We start from the raw sequence: 24,091 nt of genomic DNA, 5'->3' as shown, positions 1-24,091 counted from the left end.
TGGTTGATTTGAGATACAGTTTCTTTATGTAGCCAGGCTGGCTTGGAACTTAAGATTCTCTAGCCTTAGATTCCCTGGTAGTGAGATGGTAGGCTTGCTCTACTATACCTTGCCTGTCCTGTTTCTAATACTGTTACTAAGAAAAAGAGGCAACCTCCTGTGTGAGTGAGTTTAAATAAAGGCTTAAATTTGTTTTATAGACTATTTTATGTTTTTGAATCTAGTTATACAACTATTAATGATATATAACTATTTTATATATAACTATATACTATGATATAACTAATAATAGTTATACAACTATTCAGTGATTTTTATATTGGCAGTCTGTATTTTAAAAGACATGTTGATAATAAATGTTAGTAAGAATGGAAAATTAATATTAGTACTGTGGTGGACACATGGTTTTGGGTAAAGAATCTTTTAACAAAATAAATTTAGTTATTACAGTAAAACACTAAATGTATGGATTAAACAGAAAAAAGGTATTGCATTTCAAATACTGTCAATATGTACATTCTTTTATATGTGTGTGTTGAGTTCTAGATTTATTTTGTTTGTTCTTCAAGATAGAGTTTCTCTGTGTGTCCCGGGCTGTCCTGAAACTCACTCTGTAGACCAGGCTGGCCTCGAATTCAGAGATCTGCCTGCCTCTGTTTCCGGAGTGGTGGGATAAAGCATGCGCTGCCATGCCCTGCAAGAGTTCTAGTTTATAACTGTACTCAGGGCACTAATTCAGTTATATGCCAGTTCATTTACTTTAATCAGATACCTTGTTTTATCTATTCTTAGCTTATTAATTTCAGACCTGTGCAGTAGGTTCTGAATATGCTCTCACTTTGAGGGGATTCTTCGGGTGGCCATGGAAAAGCTGCTAACCAGTTTCAGTATTCTTAGATTCAAACTGTGCTTTTGTATTTCTGCTAGAGTTATGGGGTGGGGTAGGTATTAAGTTTTTGTTGTTGTTGTTGTTGTTGTTTTCTGAGACAGAGTCTCTGTTGCGTAGCCCTGGCTGTCCTGGAACTAACTGTGTAGACCAGGCTGGCCTCAAGTTCAAAAGATCACAGAGATCTGCATGTCCTGCCTCTCGGGTGCTAGGATTAAAGGCATGCACCACCATACCCAAGGTTTTGTTTTCAATTTTTAGTACTGAGTTTTAATAACTGATTTTGTACAATGTATCCAGTAAATACTAAAGTACTGTTGATTAGCAAAAACTGAAATGAATTGGGCATATCTTTGCCATGTTTTAAAAGGCACTATGAAAGAAAATGCCGTTAGATGAAAACATTACTAATAAAATTTGAAACCCTAATGAATTGAGTTATGAAATATTCTTGTTAATCATAGTAATTGCAAAGTTTACCTTTCACTCTTACAGGGTGTCTATGGGCCAAAAGCATATGTGGCAACCCAGGGGCCTTTAGCAAACACAGTCATAGACTTCTGGAGGATGATCTGGGAGTACAGTGTGGTGGTGAGTGACTTCTTGTTTCAGATTCTGAGACCTAGCATGACATTATGTGCTTCCTGAGTAAGAAGTAAGGCAATTTAAAAAAAATACATCATTTTATGTGCATTGGTGTTTCGCCTGCATGTATGTCTTTGTAAGGGTGTTAGGCCCCCTGGAACTGGAGTTACCTATAGTTGTGAGTTTCCATGTGGGTGCAGGGAATAGAACCTAGGTCCTCTGAGAGAGTAGCAAGTGCTCTTAATCTCTGATCCATCGCCAGCCCCAAAGAATTGTCTTTGTTTTGCATATATGTCTGTGGGGGTGTGGGATCTCCTGCAACTGGAATTACAGACTGCTGTGAGCTGCTGTGTGAGTGATAATTGAACCCATGTCTTCTAGAAGAGTAGGAGTGCTCTTAACCTCTGAGCTCTTTCTCCAACCCCTGTAAGACAACGTTTTAGGTACAATAGCTTAAGTATAATGGCATTTGTGGAAAAGACAAAAACTAATTTTGAAGATCACTCATTAAATTCTCATAAACTAGTTCAAATATTTTAAGAAGAGTGTAGGGCTGGAGAGATAGCTCAGTGGTTAAGAGCACTGTCTGCTATTCCTGAGGTCCTGAGTTCTATTCCCAGCAACCACATAGTGGCTCACAACATCTATAATGTGACCTGATGCCTTCTTCTGGCCTGCAGGTGTACATGAAGATAAAACATTCATATACACAATACAAATGAAATCTTTGGCTGGGCATGGTGGCACACACCTTTAATCCCAGCACTTCAGAGGCAGAGGCAGGCAGATCTCTGTGAGTTCAAAGCCAGCTTGGTCTACAAAGTGAGTCCAGGACAGCTAGGGCTTTACATAGAGAAACAGTCTTGAAAAGCCAAAAAAAGAGAGAAAAGGGTGACTATAATTTAAATCTTGACCTAAGTCAATAACCAGTGATAGAGCTACTAATAACTTTAAAGTCATTTTTTAAAAAGATTAATGCATGCATAGACCAGCAAAGTGATTGATAATAAAGGGATGTTCTTTTTTTTTTTTTTTTAAATCGTAAGTATAATATTCTTAATTTATTCTTCGAGAAATTTATACATAAATAGATGTATTTCCATATTTCCCCTCTACTCCCTTTAACCGCTCCTTCTGGCTCTCCCCGTATGCAATTTCATGCTCAGTTATGCTGCTCATGTACACATCAACATGAAGCCATACGCGGCAGCAGCCTGCTGAGCCTGCGGAAGACTATACCCTGAAAGAAAGCTGACTTGGAGCTGGTGAGGTGACTTGCAGTAAGCATACTGGCTGCTCTTGCAAAGGACCAGATTTTGAGTCCTAGCACCACATGGTGGCTTTCAGCCATCTACAACTATAACTCCAGTTTCAGGGACTGATACCTGTGGGCACTAGGCATGCACGCAGCACACAGACACACATGCAAGCAAAAGACCCATTCATATACATGAAATTTCTTAAAAAATTAATTAAAGTAAAAAGAGGGACAGGAGAGATGGCTCATTGGTTAAGAACTGCTCTTCCAGAGCACCTGGGTTCAATTCCCAGCACCCACATGATCACAAGATCTGTAACTCCAAGATCTGACTCCTTCACACAGACATATGTGCAGGCAAACACCAGTTCACATAAAATAAAAATGAATAAATTATTTTTTTAAAAAGCAAAAAGAAGGGCTGGACAGATGTCTTAGCGGGTAAGAGCACTGTCTCCTCTTCCAAGGGTCCTGAGTTCAGTTCCCAGGAACCACGTGGTGGCTCACAACCATCTATAGTGAGATCTGGTGCCCTCTTCTGGCCTGCAGGTGTACATGCAGGCAGAACACTCATACATAAAATTAAGAATGGGAAAACATGTAAGATCTATCAGTAGCACCCCAGAAAATAACAGTAGTACTAAATTAGGTAAATACCTTAACAGCCCTTTAGTATAACTTAAAATAAATAAGTTAGATTCACAGTTTAATGATTATATATAACAATTTTATTATAAAAATTTCAACTTTTATATTTTAAATATAAAATGCTACTATAAGATGAAGAAGCAGATGGTGTAACTTATGTCTAGAAGCTGTTAAATTTAATATGTTCATACTTTTTAAAGTTACATTTCAATGTACTTTATTTAATATTAGTTAAGAGTAGCTGGACAGTGGTGGCGTACATCTATAATCCTAGCACTTGGGAGGCACTTTTATTTATTGCTGTATAGTTAGTTTCTATTTGGAGGGTACAGTTTTGATAGTATTTTTTTCCTATATTCTTGATATTTTAATTTTATGTGTGCTTTGCCTGCATATATGTTTGTGTGTTATGTTGAGGGTACGATTTTGATAGTATTTTTTCCTATATTCTTGATATTTTAATTTTATGTGTGCTTTGCCTGCATATATGTTTGTGTGTTATGTTGTGTGTGCAGTGTCTGTAGAGATCAGAAAAGAACTGGAGTTACAGATAGTTGCTAATTACCATATGGTTGCTGGGAACCAAGACACGGCGGCCCCCTGGCTGAGCACCTGGTTCCTTAAACAACTGAATGATCTCTCCAGCCCTTATCCTATACTCTGAACATCAAAGCTAATTTTTAAAATACAGATCAAGTAAATGTTTGCTGTGTAAAAGAAATTGTTGACATTTGTATTTAGTTCTAAAAGTAAAAGGATTTTTAACTTATATATTCTTTATTTCCCCAACTCCTTTTTAGATCATCGTAATGGCCTGTCGAGAATTTGAGATGGGGAGGGTACGTATACTGGTTAACATGTTGTGTTTGGGGAGATAGAAATTCCTGGTCATTTATTACTTCAGTGATTAAAGGGTTCACACTTCATTTTTGTGCTTTCCTATTTTATATGACACATGGAGCAAAGTGTCTTCTAAAGCACAATCTTCTTTCTATATTTCTGAAGTATATTTTATAACATACTAAATATAATAGTATATTGTTAAATATAGCGTTCAAGTGTTTATGGTATTTTAAGACAAATATAGTTTATTATCTAGAAAGTAATTGTTAAAATAGTAATAGTTGAACAAATGAGCATACTAAAATAAGTCTGATGATCAACAATTTAAGCTGCATACAGTGTCATATACTTGTAATGCCTACAGTTGGGAGGCAGAGGCAAGAAGCATGCCAGAAATTTGAGGCCAAGTTGGTTTACATAATGAGTTCTTGGCCAGGCAAATCTATATGAGACCTTGTCTCAAAATGTTAAAAATCTTTATTGTCATTTGATTATAGATGGAAATTTAAATTTTACTCATTTGGTGGGTTTTTTTTCCCTTTTCTTTCTTTTTTCTCTTTTTTTCTTTCTTTCTTTTGTTCGTTTCAAGACAGGGTTTCTTTGGGAAGCTGCCCTAGAACTCACTCTAGAGAGACCAGGCTGGCCTCATACTCAGAGACCCACCTGCCTCTGCCTCACTAGTGCTGGGATTAAAGGCACCTGGATCATCTGGTGTTTTTCTTCACTTCTCTTGAAGTATAGGATTTTTCTTCTTATCTCATTAATGAGCTTATTGTATTAGTTGTGGAAAACCTTTAATTAGCACAGGCCAATAGAATAGTAAAATTAGCACAAGCAAAGTGCTGCTCTTCCTCCTCCTTCATGATTCCTTTTTATTTTTTATGTGTATTTGTGTTTTGCTTCATGTATGTCTGTGTGAGGATGTCGGATTCCCTGGAACTGCAGTTAGTTATGAGATGCCATGTGGGTGCTGGGACTTGAACCAGGATTCTCTGGAAGAGAGGCCAGTGTTCTTAATCTCTGAGCCATCTCTCCAGCCCCCAAAATGCTTCTTATACCAAGCAATCTTCTTTATTCTTAACCTTAGGATTCAAAATATTTATATATAGTTACTCAACTTTTTTCTATTTATCTTTTTTGGGGAACAGAAAAAGTGTGAGCGCTATTGGCCTTTGTATGGAGAAGATCCTATAACATTTGCACCATTTAAAATTTCTTGTGTAAGTACCTATTTTTGTTTGTTTTAAAATATTTTTCAAAATTTGTTCTTTGAGAATTTTGTACACAGTTACAATATATTTTGATCAGATCTGTCCCTGCCCCATTTTTCCAGCTCCTCAGATTCACCAACTATGTCTTCCTCACAGCTTCATGATTTCAATTGGTGTAAGTTGTATAAGGCTGTCTGCTGGAGCATCAGCAAACTACCAGAGGCCACATCCCTACAGAAAGTATACTGTCCCTTGCCCAGCAACCAAAAGCTGTCAATAGCCCCTCTTCTATCATGTGGGGGTTTTGATTGGCTATATCTTGTTCAGGGAGCTGCAGCTACTATGAGTTTCAATGTATAACATCCTTTTTATGTTCAGAAAACAGTTTGATAGCAGCCCTCTCCAGCCATTGGCTGTCATAATCTTTGTGCTTGTCTGTAGTGGTTCCTGAGCTTTGTGGGAAGGGGCTGTCTTACAGATGTCCCACTTGGAGGCCAGCACGTCATAGTCATTTAGTCTCTGCTCATTAGTCACCTAAGAGTCTCTGTCTTAACCCCCATCTGCAAAAAGAAGCTTCTTTGTTGAGGCTTGAAAGTTGCACTGGTCAGTTTATAGAAAGGTCAGTATTTGGAAGGCACTTTGTCCATTTAACAAATAATAGAAGTGGTTTCCCCTAAGACATATGACCCATATAGCCACAGTTAACAGTGTCAGGTATAAGGTCCATCCTATGAAGCACAGGCCTTAGGTTCAGTGAAAGGGATCCTATCACATTCACACCACGGTTGCATCAGAGTATAGCTCACAGTGTTTGCAGCTAGCAATCTGCATATCACCTTCCTGCATTATAAAGACTAGACAGTAGGGAGGGAACCTTCACTGTACTTATTTTTTCTATTATATTTCTTTTCATATATATATACATTTATATTATTACACATAAATAAAATTAACTACATACAGCCGGAAGAACTATGAAACAATCAGGAATTCTATAAATGCTACATTCATAGTAATTTGGCTATTTGTATTTGGCAACCTTGCACTGTACCTATTTTTTAATATACATTATTTAATCAGAAAATTTGCATTGTAGACTGATGAATAATTAAGTTGCAATGTGGTACAAACTCAGGCTGCTGCAAGGATTCAAGTCCATGTAAGCTTGCGCTTACAGTAAACAGTTGTAAGGTTTTATACTGCTTTTAAGTTTAGGAGCTTTGGGAACGACTTTTTTCAGACAGGGTTTCTCTATGTAGCCTTGGCTGTCCTGGACTCACTTTGTAGACCAGGCTGACTTCGAACTCAAGGAGATGGGAATGACTTTTACAGGTTATCTTTTTCTTATTTTTGTGGTGATTCTGTTGGTCATTTTACATCTCCTGTAGCTATGCTCAGATGATCTCTTTGGAGATTCTTTGGAGATCTCTTTGGAGTCAGATAATGGAGAAGAACATAGTTAACTGAGGTGTTCTGTGTCATCTTAGCCTTTCCTGTTATCTTTCCTCACATTTTAAAATTATATATAAAGTTAAACTTGAATTACCACTCTGAGGGTAAAGATTATTCATTATAGCGGGTAATTTGACATGAACCTAAAGTACAGGTTGGCCCTGGTGGACACATCTATAATTCTAGCACTATTCAGGAAGATTGTTCAAAGGCTGGCTTGGTCTACATAGCAGGCTAATGACCTGGGGGTCACCACCCCTTTGGTAAACCTCTACCTCCAAAAATATTTACATTACAGTTCATAACAGTAGCAAAACTACAGTTATAAAATAGCAACAAAAATAATTTTATGGGGCTGGAGAGACGGCTCAGAGGTTAAGAGCACTGACTGTTCTTCCAAAGGTCCTCAGTTCAATTCCCAGCAACCACAAGGTGCCTCAAAACCTTCTATAATGAGATCTGGTGCCCTCTTCTGGCACACAGGCATGCATGCAGGCAGAACACTGTATATATAATAAATAAATCTATTTTAAAAAATAAAATAAATAAAATAATTTTATGGTTCAGGTCACCACAACATGAGGAACTGAATTAAAGGCATTAGGAAGGGTGAGCATCACTGGTCTAGAAAGACCCAGGCCTTGGGGTGGAGTTGAAGGGGGAGACTTAAAATGTGTATCATTTAATGCTTTCTAGAGTTAAGTTCAACTACTACAGTAGACATTTGAGGAAATGAAGTTAAAAACAATGAGGGAAGAGAACAAATGGGAAGTGGGAGAAAATGTAAAATTGTACTTAAAATTAATGGTTTGTGGGACAACCTTAAAGGTTTTTTGTTGTTTGTTTTTCTTTTTGAGACAAGGTCTCACTGTGTAGCCATGACTGCCTTAAACTCACAGAGGTCACCCTGCCCCTGCCTCCTGAGTATTTGGATGTTTTGTTTTAACCCTACTGCATTTTGTGTTATTTAGGATGAATAATAACTAATACTCTATACTCAGTAAAGGCATACCCTCTTAGTCCAGAAATAATTCTTTCTTAGATCCCAGGACAACACGGGAACGGAGTTCGTGTGCTATGGTTACAGCACGATAACTCGTGAATGTTATTATTCAAGTAAAATTTTGATGTTCAACATTTAACAGCAAAGCAGTTCCATAAGCAAGGGGGGAAAATGACTTTTCTGTGTAGTTTTTCATCTGAACTAAAAGATAAATGAAGTCCTCTTAGTGAGAGGTTTGGTTTTGTGAATAAAAGCTGATCTGATTGGTCAGCATCAGGATTAATCTATGCTGAAGACTTTAAAATAAAAAGAATGTCTGTGATTTTTGTGTTAGACAACTCACGAATTATTTCCACCAATTTAACTGCAAATAAAAACTAAATTTGCAAACTGAAAGCATGTTAATGAAAACAACTATAGTGTATACTTGGCTGTGACAGTCTTTGAGACAGAAGTCCGTCTTTTCTGGGGTCCTGTTGGTATGGGGGTGATCAGAAGGGAGGCTCAGCCCGTGTTGCTGCAGCAACCCGCTAGGCTGAGTGTCAGCACACTACCCAGTTGTCAGCTCCAGCCCACTAGGCTCTCTCCAAGTAATTCTTCTGCGTATGTAGCCAAGTCTGCCGCAAACTGACAGCAGTCTGCCCACCCCAGTCTTCATGTGCTGGGTGATAGGCATGAGTTACTGTGCTGTCTCTTTGACTCCTCTTAGTAAAAGTAAAATGCATTTTTCTCTTCATAATAAATGAAAAAAGTAAACGGGTAGGGGGGGCGGGGGATTGCAGCAGAGACAGGCAGATTTCTGAGTTTGAGACCAATCTGGTCTCCAAAGGGAGTTTCAGAACACTGAGAACTACACAGAGAAATCCTGTCTTGAAAAACCAAATAAGAAATAAATGAATTAATTAATGAATAAATGAAGTGATTTCCCATGATAGAGTAATAGTGGGTGTCTATTTTTAATGAATAGCACATACTGTTCTTGTTAATGACTGACCTAAACTGCCTGTGCTTACTACTAACAAGGCACAAAGAACTCAGCAGCACACAAATGTCAGGCTTCCTTCTGGGAACTCAGCTAAGAGACGGCATCAGCCTTGAGCTGTGCGTGGCTCTACAGCCGTGAGATTAGGCTGCTCTTCCCTCTTTGATGCTCATTTAGACTGAGAGGAGAATTAGAGCTTGTGCGGAGATGCATGCCTGGCAGACATTAGGGCATGGCATTCATTTTCGATTGTTTGTTAAATGGTTCCAGGGATGATTGCCACTTCGCTATGTTCTGTTAGATGATAGAGTCATGATTAAATAACCAGTTAATAGACACTTCTTAAAGGCCTGTAAGTAGAAATTAGACAAACTGTTAGGAAGCAGAGGCTGTAGCTCAGTGTGTCATATGTATCCTAGCATGCACAAGCCCTTGGCTTAGTCCCTAGCCCTATTTAAAAACCATTTAAGATTTTTTTGTTGTTGTTTTTTAGATTTTTTTTTTTTTTCCTGGCACAAACGTTTATTGGGGGAGGGGCCACCAGTCCTTCTTGGCTGCTGCCTTCCTCATGGCTGCCAGGACATTGCTAAGCTCCTCCTGCTTCCTCTTGGCCCAAATGGGCTTTTAGATTTTTAAACTAATCATTACATAGGTCCAAAATTCTAAATGTTAATTTTAGATTGTGATCTTTGGAATATTTTGTTTTGATATATGCTGTGTGTGCACATGTGTGCTTTTTCGTTTAATCATTTTACTGATTCACATTGTTTGTCTTTTTAGGAAAATGAACAAGCAAGAACAGACTACTTCATTCGAACACTTTTACTTGAATTTCAAAATGTAAGTAATTCTAGATTAAAAAGTAGCACCTGTTTGCACTCGTGCAGTCTTTTTTCCCTTTCCCATTCTTGCTCTGAGTCTCTACCTCTTGGTATTATGTATTTTATTTGCTTAGTGTCTCAACCTTATGCTTACCAAATTGCATAATAAAATAGTATAAATTTTAATTTACTTAGAACAACTTAAATTTTCTGTGTGTGGAATAATGATGCTTTCTTTGTTGCGTATAGTTTTCTTCTGTTAACAATAGGCAGATTATAGCATTAGTTATTATTAATCACTTGAATTCACTATTTCTGAAAGACAAAAGTAAGTGTTTTAGAGGCTGGCATGCAGCTCAGGGGTAGGGCCTTTGTCTAGCAGCCACAAGGGTCAGTCCCCAGCACTATAAGAAATAAAAATGTAAATGTGCATTTAGATTTGAATTATGTTTACTTCAGGCTATTAACTTAAATGTTTCAGAGCCAAACAAAATGATAAATTTTCAGGGAAGAAACCAAAGACATGTATATAGGGATATTGGAAAATGCTTGTCAACATTTTCTCATCTGTTTCTGTTAGTCCAGCTTGGGCATGAAATACATAATTACTCCCAGCTCACTTGTAAGCCCTCCTACTTTTTTTGTCAAACTATGTATACTTTTTCTTCTCCCTGACTGTATTAATATATCCCTTTAGTTGACTCATTTACTATACTCAGATTGCATGTTTTATCTCTAGTTACTGCCTTAGCATCTACAAGTGAATCGGATATCTCAGTTATCCGAACTATAAAAGTGTGTATTGCGCCGGATGTGGTGGCGCACAACTTTAATTCTAGAGGCCAGCCTGGTCTACAAAGTGAGTCCAGGACAGAGAAACCCTGTCTTGAAAAACAAAACAAAACAAAAAACCCACCAACAACAAAAGATTGTATTGCACATAAACATAAAGGGGATTTGAGAAGTTAAATAACTTGCCTATTTAGTAAATGACAGGTATAAAACTTGAATACTGGGACTGAATTCCAAGCTCTGTTCTTTCTATTGGCATCTAGAATAATCAGTATTAAAAGTTATGGAGGGGACTGAAGCTCAGAGGACCCAGCTTAGTGACTAGCACAGCTGCAGTGCTAACAACGCTAACTCCATTTTCAGAAGATTCAAAGCCTTTTTTTGTTGTTGTTGTTGTTTTGTTTTGTTTTTTGAGGCAGAGTCTCTCTCTATGTTAACCTTGGCTGTACTGGACTCGCTTTGTAGACCAGGCTGGCCTCAAACTCACAGCAATCCACCTGTCTCTGTCTCCTGAGTGCTGGAATTAAAGGCATGCGCCACCATGCCCGGCCCTCAAAGCCCTTTTGACCTCCAAGGGCACAAAGCACACACACTGTATACATATGCATGTGCATTCAGACTCAAATGAAAATACGTATTTTATAGAGTAACTGAAGCTTCTGTAAATTTTTGATTTGTGTGGGCTTTCGGTATTTACTATAAAATTAAAATTTGGAAAAAGTTTAAAGACATGGAATATAAAGCCAGGCGTGGTGGTGCACGCCTTCAGTCCTAGCACTCGGGAGGCAGAGGCAGGTGGATCGCTGTAAGTTCGAGGCCAGCCTGGTCTACAGAGTAAGTCTAGGCAGCCAAGGCTAACACAGAGAAACCGTGCCTTGGAAAAAAAGAAAGACATGGAATATATAAGCAAATAGTGTATTAGCTGCCTAAAGGGAAAATAAAATAAAATTGTAGCACTTTTCTGGAAACAACCCCGCCACACACACACCATTTCTATCCAGTTGCCCTCAAAGGGTTGAGAGGAAGTAGACCATTCCCCAGGCCACAGTAGTGAGAAAATGGACTTGGAGCTGCACATTCTTATAAGTTCTTTTTCAGTATATTCACTTTGTCCCCTAGTTCTAGTGAATTGTAAAAATGATAATACCATCAATTTCATAGTATGGATTAAAGAGTAAGTTATGTAATATAATGGTAAAGAGTATGTCATATATGTTAATATCACTTGGGTTAGATCTTGCATTTGTTACATCATACAAAACACTAGGCAAGTTAATACTCTAAATTTCTTTACATATAAAATAAAGATGGTATGAACACCACCTTTCTTGTGGAAACTAAATAAGCTATTAAATATGAAACATCAGTACTGGGTATATGGTAAATCAATAAATTAAGGCAATTTTTTTTAAGGTATCTTAGAAATGATTAAATGAAATGCATAGCTTAAAAGTTTGCAAATATAGTTTCTAATTACTGAATTTCTGTTTTTCATGAAGGAATCCCGTCGACTCTATCAGTTTCATTATGTGAACTGGCCGGACCATGATGTTCCTTCGTCATTTGATTCTATTCTGGACATGATAAGCTTAATGAGGAAATACCAAGAACACGAAGATGTGCCTATTTGTATTCACTGCAGGTACAAAGTCACAGCCTAGATGTAAAGAAGCACGCTGCATAAGGGTGTTGTGAAATAGTTTTACTTCTACATTAATATGATGTGTTATAGCTTGAGTTTTTCCTAGTCTTGTTATAGTATATTTGAGAATAAGATCCTGTGAATTGATATAGTCTAACTGGTTAATAGACTGTCTAGATGTTACAGTAAAACATCATCCTATTCCCTGATCTGATCAATTTGTCATTTTCATAAACAGTAAAGTCTCAGAATTTAAGAAATATTTATCAATATAAGTGGTCTTGCTGATCTGAGGTACCATTGGTCTCCAGACAGGTGCTGGATATGGTGACCATGACTATAATCCAAATATCAAAGAGCTGAACAGGGTCTAAAGAGGCCAACGCCTGTTAGGGCTACCTAGTAAGACTATCTGAAAAACAGACAGACAAACCAGGAAGGAAGGAAAGAGGAGGCATCGTCATCTTACACATATTAAACATGAGAATTTGAAAACAAAAGCCATTGCTAGTTACACAGCAAAGATGTCATTTGTAAGATACGCCCCAATTTCAGAGCTCTTACAGTGTAAGTTATAAGATATTTTCCAGTGCTGTTTTTGTTCCTAAGGAACAAGCGTTAAGTGTTCATGTCTGTGCCCCAGCTTGTCATACCCTGAAATTATAGATTAAACTGCTGAAATCCGCCCCCCCTCCTTTTTTTTAATGTACGTTGGTGTTCTGCCTGCACAAATGTCTGTGTGAGGGTGTCAGATCCCCTAGAACCGGAATTATAGACAATTGTGAACTGCCATGTGGGTGCTGGAAATTGAACCCAGGTCCTTTGGAAGAGCAGCTAGTATTCTTAACTTCTGAGCTCTCTCTCCAGTCCAACTGCTGAAATCTTAAGCAGACATGAAACTAGCATTTTCTCTCCCCTCCCATCTCTTTAAGAAATTATGGTGGGTAGCGTTTACTTACTGCTAACTATTACCCCCCCCCCCCCCCAAGGCTTTTTGAGGATTGAAGACATAGCACTGTGTCTTCTGTAGGTCAGGCTGGCACCAGCACCTTATTTAGCCAAGGCTACCCTCCTTGCCTCCACTGCCCTGCTTGGATTATAGATGTGTTCCATGATACCTGGCTTGGCATTTTGTAGTAAGTTAAATATAAGCTGTTGGTACATGTTTACTGAACATCCTTATTAAATTGTGCTGTATAGGACTACCTAACACTAAATAATGATTGCCTCCATAGCAGTCTCAGGTTTAGGTAAATCTGTAGCTCACTACTCTATAGAAATGTTTCCACTCTTTTCAGCTAATATTTAAGTTCCAAAATTAGTCATTTGATATGTAAGAAGTCGAGTAAGCCCAGTCTTTGACTTCTGTTTATTCCGACATTTTATTTATTCCTGAAGGGTATAGGTTAATTGTGTTAAGTAAGATAACCAGCTGTTTTTAATTGAACACATTAGGCTAATTTTTTTGTCTGACTATTTTTTCTACTTAAGTCATGAAAATTTTTAAATGAAAAATGAACCTTTTAGTTGTGAAGAAGATACCTTAAGTTTTCCGTGTGTGGGAAATTAAGAATGCATGCCTAAGCTGGGCCTGGTGGAGCACACCTATAATCCTAGCACTCTGGGAGGCAGAGGCAGGCGGATCTCTGAGTTCAAAGCCAGCCTCATCTACAAAAGTGAGTCCAGGACAGCCAAGGCTAAACAGAGAAAAATCTCCCCCACCCCCACAAAAAAGAATACATGCCTAAGCATTTATATGATTTTTATATCCTTAAATATTGTGATTCCTTTGTTCCCTGTCTCATCAGTGGACTCAGATTATTTATAACCAAACTCTTTACTGCAACCCTCTTTAGAAAAATCTTTAAATGTGTGGCTCCTCTGGATCACCCCCACTTTTTTATTGTTGTTGTTTCTGGTTTGTGGGGGGTTTTTTGTTCCTGTTTTGTTTGTGGTGTGGTTTTGGTTGGTTTGGGTAGGTTTTTTTCTTTTTTGTTTTTTGGGTTTTTGTTTGTTTGGTTGGTTTTGTTTTTGTTTTTTGTTTTGGTTTTTTTTGGGGGGTTGTTTTGTTTTTTGAGACAGGGTTTCTCTGTGTAGTCTAGTGCTGGGATTGCAGACCCACCACGCCTTGCTTCACCTTTTTTTTTTTTTTTTTTTTTTTAAAGGCAGGGTGTCGGTAGCCTGTGTGAGCCCTGACTTTTACCTCCTCCTCCCCAGTGCTGGGATGCCAATCAAGGATTAGCCACCATACCCAACTAGGCTTTAATTTAAAAGTGTTCAAGGACTTCACAAAATGGCTCTTGCCTCTAATCTCACTACTTAAAAAGAGACTGGCTGGAGAGTTGTGTGAGATAAAGGCAGTCTGGGCAGTGGAGTGAGACTGTGTCTCCGAACGACGAGGAAGGTGGGGGAGAAAAACAACAACAAAACCCTTAAACAAACCGGCAAAAACAGGGACACAGCAAAGGAAAATAGCTAGCACTGTGCTGTTACTTTTTCTGCTGTCATAAAATACCATGACCCAAAACAATTTAAGGAAGAAAGGGCTTGTTGTAGCTCACAGTCTCAGAGGGATAGCATGAGGAAGGCATGGCAGCACTATCAGGAAGGAAAGCAAGTATATAAATATACCCCTTCCAGCCAGGGCCCATGTCCTAAAGGTTCCTATTACAGCAATGCCCCCGTAAGTGCCACCAACTGATGACCAAGTATTCAAACATGTGAGTCTTGGGAGAACATTTCTCACCCAAATCTCCAAACCTTAGCTTCATTTTTAAGTTCTACATGCATAGTATCTATAAGAATGTTAGGGAGAAGGCAATTTTGAATAAATCATGAGAAACTATGTTTGTGATAGTTTGCACTATAGTCATGATTATATTTCTCAGTAGCATGAAGGATATTTCAAAACCAAATTTTAGTATTTCATTAGATAAATCTATATATTTTCAAATAATATGAATGCTACTTGAGTCCTGAGGCAGTTTGGTTTTTTGTTGTTTTTGCTTGGTTGGTTGGTTGGGTTTTTTGGTTTGTTTTTTAAAATTTTCTATCTTAATCTTTCAAAAGACTGTAGAGTCAATGTTTCTCAGAATCTGGCTAAATTTATCCTGCTAAGTTACTTGTATCTGTAATTGAATTTATTATAAGAAGCAAATAAAGGAAACTAAGCATGGTAGGGTATGCCGGTCATCATAGGCCCTGTCTCAAAGGACGGAAAGAAAAGAAAAGAAAAAAAGAAACCTCAGCAGTTTAAGAGCACTGACTTCCAGAGGACTCAGGTTCTATTCCAAGCACCCCCCATGGCAGCTCACAACTCCAATTCCAGGGGATTAGATGCCCTTTTTTTGGTTTCTCTGGGCACCGAGTGTGTGTGCATGTGCTGCACAGGCATCTATATAGACAAAACAGCAACAGAAAAAAACTTTTTTTAAATAAATGAAAAATTTCAGACACAAACATAAGAGATTTATTGGTTATTTACTTTTTGTTTCTTTGCTTTGTTTTTTGTTGTTTTATTTTGTTACATTTTTTGACACAGGATTTTCCCTTTCTCTGTGTAGCCTTGGCTCTTCTGGACTTGCTCTGTAGACCTGGACTCACAGAAATCCCACTGCCTCTGTTTCCCAGTGTTAGGATTAAAGGCCTGGATGCTAATTACTTTGTTTTGTTTGGTTTTGATTTCCCAGACGGGGGTTTCTCTGTGTAGCCTTGGCTGTCCTGGACTCAGGTTGTAAGCCAGGCAGGTCTCGAACTCACAGAGGTCTAACTGCCTTTGCCTCCTTGAGTTTACTTTAAAAGATTTACTTGTTCTAGTTTTGAAGTTTTCTTAGTCAGCTGGTGTCGTGTGATTACCAAAAAGGTCTGATGTTGCCTCCAGGAGAAGTGGTTGGTCATTAAAAGCACAGGAAGCATCTAACAAACGTGTGGATTAAAGCAGTCTTTCCATCGTTAACTCAGTGGTGTGTAAAAAGGAAAACTTTGGAGTTGAAAGATAAAGAAATTGTTTTGACTTTTGTTTTGTTTTACAAGTTATTTGAAATTATTCCCTGTTCTGTCATGTTATTCCGTCAGTAACTATAATTCATAAGTCTATTTCAATGGGATTTCTCTAGTCTTAACAACTGTTGTAGGGCAGTGGTAGTACATGCTTTTCATCCAGGACTTGGAAGGCAGAGGCAAGCAGATCTCTTGAGTTCGACGACAGCCAGAGCTACACAGAGAAACTCTTGTCTGAAAAACAAAACAAAACAAAACAAAATTGGTTATTTAGTTCTTCTAAACAAGAATATATTAACTGCAGTAACTTAAAAAGCACATATACAAAAGGAAAGAAAATATGCCCATTCAATATGAAGACAGGATCTTAAAGCCTATCCCAAGCTGTCTGGGAACGGGAACACCCCTGCATCGGCCTTACAAGTGCTCCATCAGCACACCCAGCTCTGGATGGGTCCTGGTCACTTAGTGCACCACTGTAAGGCTACTCCTGCTGCTCTTCAGGAAGCCAGGCAGTCAGCTGAAATCACTGCTGGTTCTAAAGCTGATTCCTAAGGCTTCTAGCTGTCTCTTCCCAAACCTATTACATTTACTAGTTCCTCTTGCCAGAACATAAAGCCACCTTGAGCATTGTACTATGCTTAAACTATTGAGAATAAATTTATCTTTATGGAGTATTACTGGGCAGAATTAGGCTTACCGAGTTAAAGGTTGGTGGGTTTTTCTGTGAGTCACCAATTCTTAGAAATTCCTTGAATTAAAATCTTAAATATTCAAATATTAATATTAAGGATAGTACTGTGCCTGTACTTTAATTTGTATTCAGTTTACTAATTAGAATTTTATCAAATTTCTTAAATCTTTTTTTTCTTCTGAATGTTAATATACCTTTTTAAAAACATTTTTTATTTTTTCACATATACATTTATATTATTACACATATATACAATAAACTACCTATAGCAAGAAGAACCATGACACAATCAGGAATTATATAAATGTTACATTCTTAGTGTTTTGCCTATTTGTATTTGCAGCCTTGAAGAAAACACCTTTCCTATCTTGATGTGTCTAAAATTTTGAATGTAAATCAATCTGTTAATATGCCTTTTATTTTTAAAAAAATCAATTTGTTTTTCCCCAAAACTTTGCATCTTTAGTGCAGGCTGTGGAAGAACAGGTGCTATTTGTGCCATAGATTACACATGGAACTTGCTGAAAGCTGGGGTAAGAACAGTTTTTATATAGCCTTATATTCGGTTATTGTAAGCATCACATTAGCATTAACTGTTAAAAGTATAGCATGTTTTCCTAGATATATTATATTTCTAGAATTAGTTTTACCATGTAAGTGAAGGCAGTGAGTACATGTAAATGTTACATACCACTTTGAGATTCTGAACTGGACAGCAGGGTAAGTTTGTTTTCCACTGAAAACCACTTGCATCAGCGATGTGGTGCCACATGGACTATTCAGAGAAAGATTCTCACAGTCACTGTAGTGCTTGCCTTCTTTTTCTTCCTCTTTCCCCTGCCATATATTACCTATATGCCCTTTTTTCCCTCTCTTTTGTTTTTTGAGACAAGTTTCTCTGTATAGGGTTGGCTGTCCTGGAACTCAAGGCTAGCCTTGAACTCAAGAAATCCACCTGCCTCTGCCTCCCCATTGCTGGGATTAAAAGTGTGTGCCACTGCCGCCGATATTAGTAAATATTTTTAAAATCAAAACTGGAAAAGGAAGAGATACATAAATACCAGCAAACAAAATTTGGAAAAAAAGTTTAAAACATTTAAATATTTGTTTAACAGATCACTAAAGTTGTATATTTCAGTTGTAGTCCCCACTTAATTGGATTTGTCTCCCCACCACCCAGGCCTCGCCCTCCCCCCCCCCCCCCTTTTTTTTTTTTTTTTTTTTTTATGTGCATTGATGTTTTGCCTGCATTGCATGTCTGTGTGAGGGTGTCAGATCCTCTGGAACTGGAGTTACACATACTTGTGAGCTGCCATGTGGGTGCCAGTAATTAAACCTGGGTCCTCTGCAAGAACAGTCAGTAAGTGTTCTTAACCACTGAGCTACCTCTCTAGCCCCTAGATTTGTCTTAACATAAATATAATAGGCCTTAGCTGGACCTAGGTATAAAAATCCTTTTATGTCTATAAAGACTCTGAAGCTATAAATCTTAAAATCATTCTTAAAATCTTTAGTCATCAATCTTCACTGTTTCAAAATGTTTTTATTAGGCAACAAATTCTAATCACTTCTTCCCTGTTCAGACTGCCGTCTTTCTTTGAGTAGAAGTTGGCAGAGTGCAGTGTACCTCGTGATTGTAGTCTCAGTTTGAAATGTACGAGGAGTTGTCCAGTGGTTTTACACTCCTCATTTGGAGAAGAAACTTAATGGGTCTGTCTTTTAGTCCTTGCAGTTGTTTTTTGCATGGCCACGTCTAAGGCCACAGTGACCTTCAAGAGTAAAGACAAATTCTTTATTAATATTTATAGTCTGAGTTGGGCATGGTGTGGCACACCTGTAATCCCAGCAATCAGGGAGGCAGAGGCAAGCAGATCTCTGTGAGTTCAAGAACAGCCTGGTCTACAAAGCAAATCCAGGACAGCTAGGACTATACAGGGAAACCCTGTCTTGCAAAACCAAATATATATTTATTTATAGTCTGATTTCAAGTAACTTTATCTTCGGCTTTATTCATATTCAACTACTTAGTTCTTCAAATAATCAGTTTTCCATGTTTGTATCTATTTCCTTCATTTCCACTGAATAATCTTTTACTCAGGCTTGTGTGTTCATGTGCATGTATGTTTGGTATTTGTATGTGCTCATTTGCGCACAGGTATTTGTACTTGCATGTGGTGGTCAGAGCTTGGCTTTGGGTGTCTTCTGGCTCATTTGCCATCATATTTTCCAAGTTAGTTTCTCGGTAAGCTAGAAACTTGCTGCTTTAGCCAGGATGGCTGCTCTCCTAGCACTAGTGGTTCAGACCCTGCCCCGACTCCCGACATAACTGTGGCTTCTGAGGAACTGCACCCGGGTCCTCATGCTAATATGAGCACTTTACTGACCACCGTCTTCTCAGCCCTTCATAACTGTTTAAGAGTTTGTCATGGTGTCTTTACTCCGTGTGTGCTGTGGTCATGCTCTGCAGTGTGACCGCTGAGGGTCACATGAGCCCTGTCCACAGTGAGAGAGGTAGTATGCAGTAAATATTGGTAGTTGGCTAGCCTGTTTCTAAGGTCTGTGTCAAAATTTGGGGAGTATTTTACTGTTTTCAGACATTGTCTACAGTTACATATGTTAAATTCTTTGTTTTAGAAAATTCCAGAGGAATTTAATGTATTTAATTTAATACAAGAAATGAGAACACAGAGGCACTCTGCAGTACAAACAAAGGTATAGTTGATTATTTTATCTTTATAAATTATATTTTCATGTATGTTTCCTCTGGTATTTTTCATTGTCTTCTGTTTATCATTTCTCTTTCTAATAGGAGCAATATGAGCTTGTTCACAGAGCTATTGCCCAACTATTTGAAAAACAGCTACAACTGTATGAAATTCATGGAGCACAGAAGATCACTGATGGTGTAAGGACTCTTTGCTCACTAGCCGTGGCCGATTTGCTTCTTACCATTTGAGATCATGTGCTGTAGCTGTGTGAGAACGTCCGCAGCAGTTTCAGGGCTTTTGGTTTTGGTTTTTTTTTTTTTGAGACAAGGTTTCTCTGTGTAGCTTTGGCTGTCCTGCAGTGTACTCTGTAGACCTAACTTTTACTCTGTTACAATAGAGACTCAGTGACTCAAAACAAACTGAGTAAGTATAATTTTAAAAAGATCTTACGTCAAAGCAAATATTCATTATTGTTTTAAGTATTAAACTGCCTTGTTTCAAAACTTAACTGCTAGCCAGGTAAGTTAGTAAAACCTGGGTCAGATAAAAGCAATTCCTGCTAGCCAGGTGTGGAGCGCATGCCTGTAATCCCAGCAGTAGTGAGGCAGAGGCAGGCGAATCTCTGTGAGTTCAAGGCCAGCCTGGTCTACACAGGAAGTCCAGGACAGCCAGGACAACATAAAGAAACCCATCTCAATACAAAAAACAAAACAAACGAAAGCTTAACTGCATTATTCTCTCTTTGCTTTCGCCTCCAACTGATTATAAGTTGCGCCTATTTGAAGTTTATTTTGGCATGGTAGTATAACATTTTGTAGTTATTTTCATATACTCTATGCTGTTTTGTGTTGTGGGGCAATTTTGTTGTGTGGCCCAGACTGTTTGAGGTTCGCTTGCCATAGCCTCCTTGAGCACTAGGCTTGTAAACATACGTCACCATGCCCAATGTCTTATCTGCTCTTTACAGAGGCAGAATTGTAGGACCATCAGTAAGTCCCTCTTTGTCATGTTGTAAGTCATTGCCATTGTAGCCTTAAGAGATCTTACTGGAGCTTCGGGTTTTTTAAATGTGTTATTAAAGGGTATATGTGTATTTGCATGTACAGATTATGCTGTAGGACCAGGAAAATGTGCCACAGCTTATAAATGAAGCTCATAGGACAGCTTTGTGGGCTCAGTTCTCCCATGTGTCAATCAAGGAAAGTTGATTTTCCTGTGACTTTAGTAAAGCATTTTCCCCCTTGGCAGAATGAAATTACCACTGGAAATATGGTCAGCTCTGTCGGTGGTGAAAAACAAGGTTCTCCTCCTCCAAAGCCACCAAGGACTCGAAGGTATGGTGTGCCTTAGGATTTTCTCTAAGAGGAGATTTTTACTTTACTGACCTAACTAAAATGACAAATTCTGATCATTTCTTTGTTTTGTAACTGTTTGTTTCATTTAAGATGTAGAATATTTGGCAATTATTTGTTGTTGATATGCTAAGGGCATACTTCTTATTCTAACCCCAAAGTATGCATTTTGGTACAATGTCCTTAGCTTCCTTTCTTTAAGGTGGTTTCTCTAAGGACAGGGGAGTTCTCTGGAACCAGGAAGTCAGAGAATAGTTGATATTTCAAGAAGCTACCTGTCTTGGCCCAGGGTTACTGAAGGCTCATTATATGACTGATAGTAGCAGGTTGAGCATAAGAACTCTGAGACTCTGGGTATAACACAAAAGAAAAATGAAAGACTGAAAACAGTGATGTAGAGGCCATAGGAGAAAGGATTTTATTTTGTTTAGTCTTAATTTGGCTTGACAGTGCTATAAAAGGAACCCAGAATGCTTTCTGCATGTGAGAGAAGCATTCTACCACTAGGCCCCGCCCACCCCCACTCCCCCGGAATATTTTATATGGCAAGAGAATGCTACCTGGGAGGAGGAACTAGACTTTCAAACCTGTGTGTAAAACTGAGAGCATGTGTGGGATCCAAACAAGGAGTTGCGGTTGATTCATGTCAAAGCATTTAGAGCTGTCTCATTTGGGAAGCACACAGACAACATAGAACATTTTGGAACACATTCACTTAAGAACTTGAGAAAATAGCAAGTAGAAAATTAGATGATGCTAAATGTAAAATCAGCATTGGAGAAACTGAGGCAGATTTGAGGCTGTAAATGAGAGCCTGGGCTACACAGTGGGTTGTTTTTTTTTTAAAGACTTATTCATTTGATTTAATGTGTATGCAGGTAATATATATGTATGTATGGAGTTAGAAAGAAGGTGGCATCAGATCCCCTAGAACTTGAGTAACAGGTGTTTGTAAGCAGTCGTGGGTGCTGGGAATCAAACCCTGGCCTATGGAAAAGCGGCAGTGTTTTTAAACTCTGAACCGTCTCCCCAGCCCAAGTTTTTTTGTTTTTTTAAGACTTATGTATTTATTATTATGTAAACAGTGCTCTGCCTGCATGTACACCTGCAGCTCTGAAGAGGGCAGCAGATCTCATTATAGACAGTTGTGAGCCACCATTTGGCTGCTGGGAATTGAACTCAGTTCCTATGGAAGAGCAGTCAGTGCTCTTAACGTCTGAGCCATCTCTCCAGCTCCAGCCTCAAGTTTTTAACTTTTTAAGAAGACAACTGTAAAGCCCAGTGTGGTGGTTCACACCTGTAATGCAAGTTGTCTTAAAGAGATTTATTTATAGAGTAATAAGCAGTAGAAACTAGAATTTTAAATAAAGGTTTATTATTTTGATTAATGAAAAAATTAACGTTTCTTGTCATTTAACTCTTAAATCATATTTAAGGTTTTTTTAAAAAATTTGCCACAGTCTTCAAAACAGCAGAATATGTGTTTTTAAAATTGGCAGTATGTGAAAGTGCTGGATTTATTAAAAGCCAAAAATACCAAAAAAAAACTGGAGGAAATCTATGAGAGGACCAACCATTCAAAAATTATAGTGTGTTTCAGGCCAGGCATATCCCCCCCACACACACACATACACTTGGAAGATAACAGCAGGAAGATGAGAAGTTCAAGGTCAGGCCCGTCATATGGTGTAATTTATAGTCCCTCAGTGTCAGGAGTCTGATGACCTGAGTTCAGTCCCCAGTGGAAAGAGAATCAACTCCTTAAAACTGTCTTCTGGCTGTCACTGTGGTATGTACACACCCACACATTCTCACCAAACACAGAAGTTATGAACAAAATGTTCAGGCCATCCTCAACTACAGCCTGGTCTTCAAGACTGCATTTAATTGGGTAAGCATAACGGTTTTTTTTCCACTATTGGAAAACACCAGTGCTGGTTGGAGATGGTTCTGTAGTTAAAGGGCTTGCTACACACGCAGGAGAGCCTGAGCTGGCTCCCCAGCACCTGTGGCAAAAGCGTTGCATGGTAGCACATGCTTTAACCCCACCTTTAGGAGGAGGAAGGGATAGAACTAGGCGGCTCCCAAGAGCTCACTGTCCAGTCAGTCTCACCAACAAGGCAAGCTCCAGGTTCAGTGAGGATGCCTGTCTCAAAAAAGACGGTAGGGCGTGATCGAAGATACCTGAGTTGGACCTCTAACCTTCACGTGAGTATAAATACCCCGTTATACATCCATACTACCAGTCCCTGGATTCGAATAGCCCACAAATGAGTAGATACAGTTAAGAGTGTGTGTTCTGGGTGGGGTGGGGTGGCCCATGCCTTTAATCCCACCACTTGGGAGGCAGAGACAGGATCTCTGAATTCAAGGCCAACCTGGTCTGTAGAGTGGGTTCCAGGGCAGCCAGGCTACACAGAGAAACCCTGTAAAACTCAGACTAACAGGAAAACGAGAAGTTACAGAATGGACGAGAGCATGGTGTGAATGAGAGCATACGTGTGAATAATGCCGGTGGTCCAAAGTAGGAAGTCCAGCGTTTAAACAAAAAGTGTGAATAATGCCGGTGGTCCAAAGTAGGAAGTACAGCATTTAAACAAAAAGTGTGAATAATGCCAGTGGTCCAAAGTAGGAAGTACAGCGTTTAAAACAAAAAGTGTGAATAATGCCGGTGGTCCAAAGTAGGAAGTACAGCGTTTAAACAAAAAGTGTGAATAATGCCGGTGGTCCAAAGTAGGAAGTACAGCGTTTAAGCAAAAAGTGTGAATAATGCCAGTGGTCCAAAGTAGGAAGTACAGCGTTTAAACAAAAAGATCGAGAAATAATAACAGTGCCAGCATTTAAAAATATTGAGATATATCTTAGAGGTAGCTGCAAAATTTTTCTTGTTCTTTTTTTTTTCCAATATGTAATCCTGGCTGTCATGGAACTTGGTTTGAGAACCAGGCTGTCCTCACACTCAAAGATATCCATCTGCCTCTGTCTTACAAGTGCTGGGATTAAAGCCATGTATCTTCACACCCAGCCCTGTGAAAAAATTTCAGAGTAGGTGAATATAGAATGTAGGAGGGGAAAACTACTGTTCTTCATTAATGTCACGTGACTTTAAGCCAATCATCTGTGTTACCTTGATAAGTATTTGGATTTTCTTAGCCTTGCAAATTAGAACATTATAACCATATTGTAATCAGTCAACTTTCTTTTAAAATGTTAAA

General features: G+C 38.5%; 1 protein-coding gene across 1 annotated transcript in view; it reads left to right on the top strand.

Moving 5' to 3' along the window:
* Ptpn12 (protein tyrosine phosphatase non-receptor type 12) overlaps positions 1-24,091 on the top strand; it is a 74,900-nt gene that overhangs the window by 36,088 nt on the left and 14,721 nt on the right. The window contains exons 4-12 of the mRNA XM_051152100.1: positions 1,382-1,477; positions 4,178-4,216; positions 5,369-5,440; positions 9,649-9,708; positions 11,981-12,123; positions 17,283-17,349; positions 19,451-19,528; positions 19,626-19,721; positions 20,773-20,858. Of these exons, the coding sequence (XP_051008057.1) occupies positions 1,382-1,477; positions 4,178-4,216; positions 5,369-5,440; positions 9,649-9,708; positions 11,981-12,123; positions 17,283-17,349; positions 19,451-19,528; positions 19,626-19,721; positions 20,773-20,858 (737 nt within the window). The remainder of the gene's footprint in view (positions 1-1,381; positions 1,478-4,177; positions 4,217-5,368; positions 5,441-9,648; positions 9,709-11,980; positions 12,124-17,282; positions 17,350-19,450; positions 19,529-19,625; positions 19,722-20,772; positions 20,859-24,091) is intronic.

Source organism: Acomys russatus, chromosome 10 (assembly GCF_903995435.1).
Source record: "Acomys russatus chromosome 10, mAcoRus1.1, whole genome shotgun sequence".
In the NCBI taxonomy this organism is placed as follows: domain Eukaryota; kingdom Metazoa; phylum Chordata; class Mammalia; order Rodentia; family Muridae; genus Acomys; species Acomys russatus.
The sequence above is the reverse complement of the archived record's forward strand: the minus strand, read 5'-3'. Positions and strand labels throughout refer to the sequence as shown.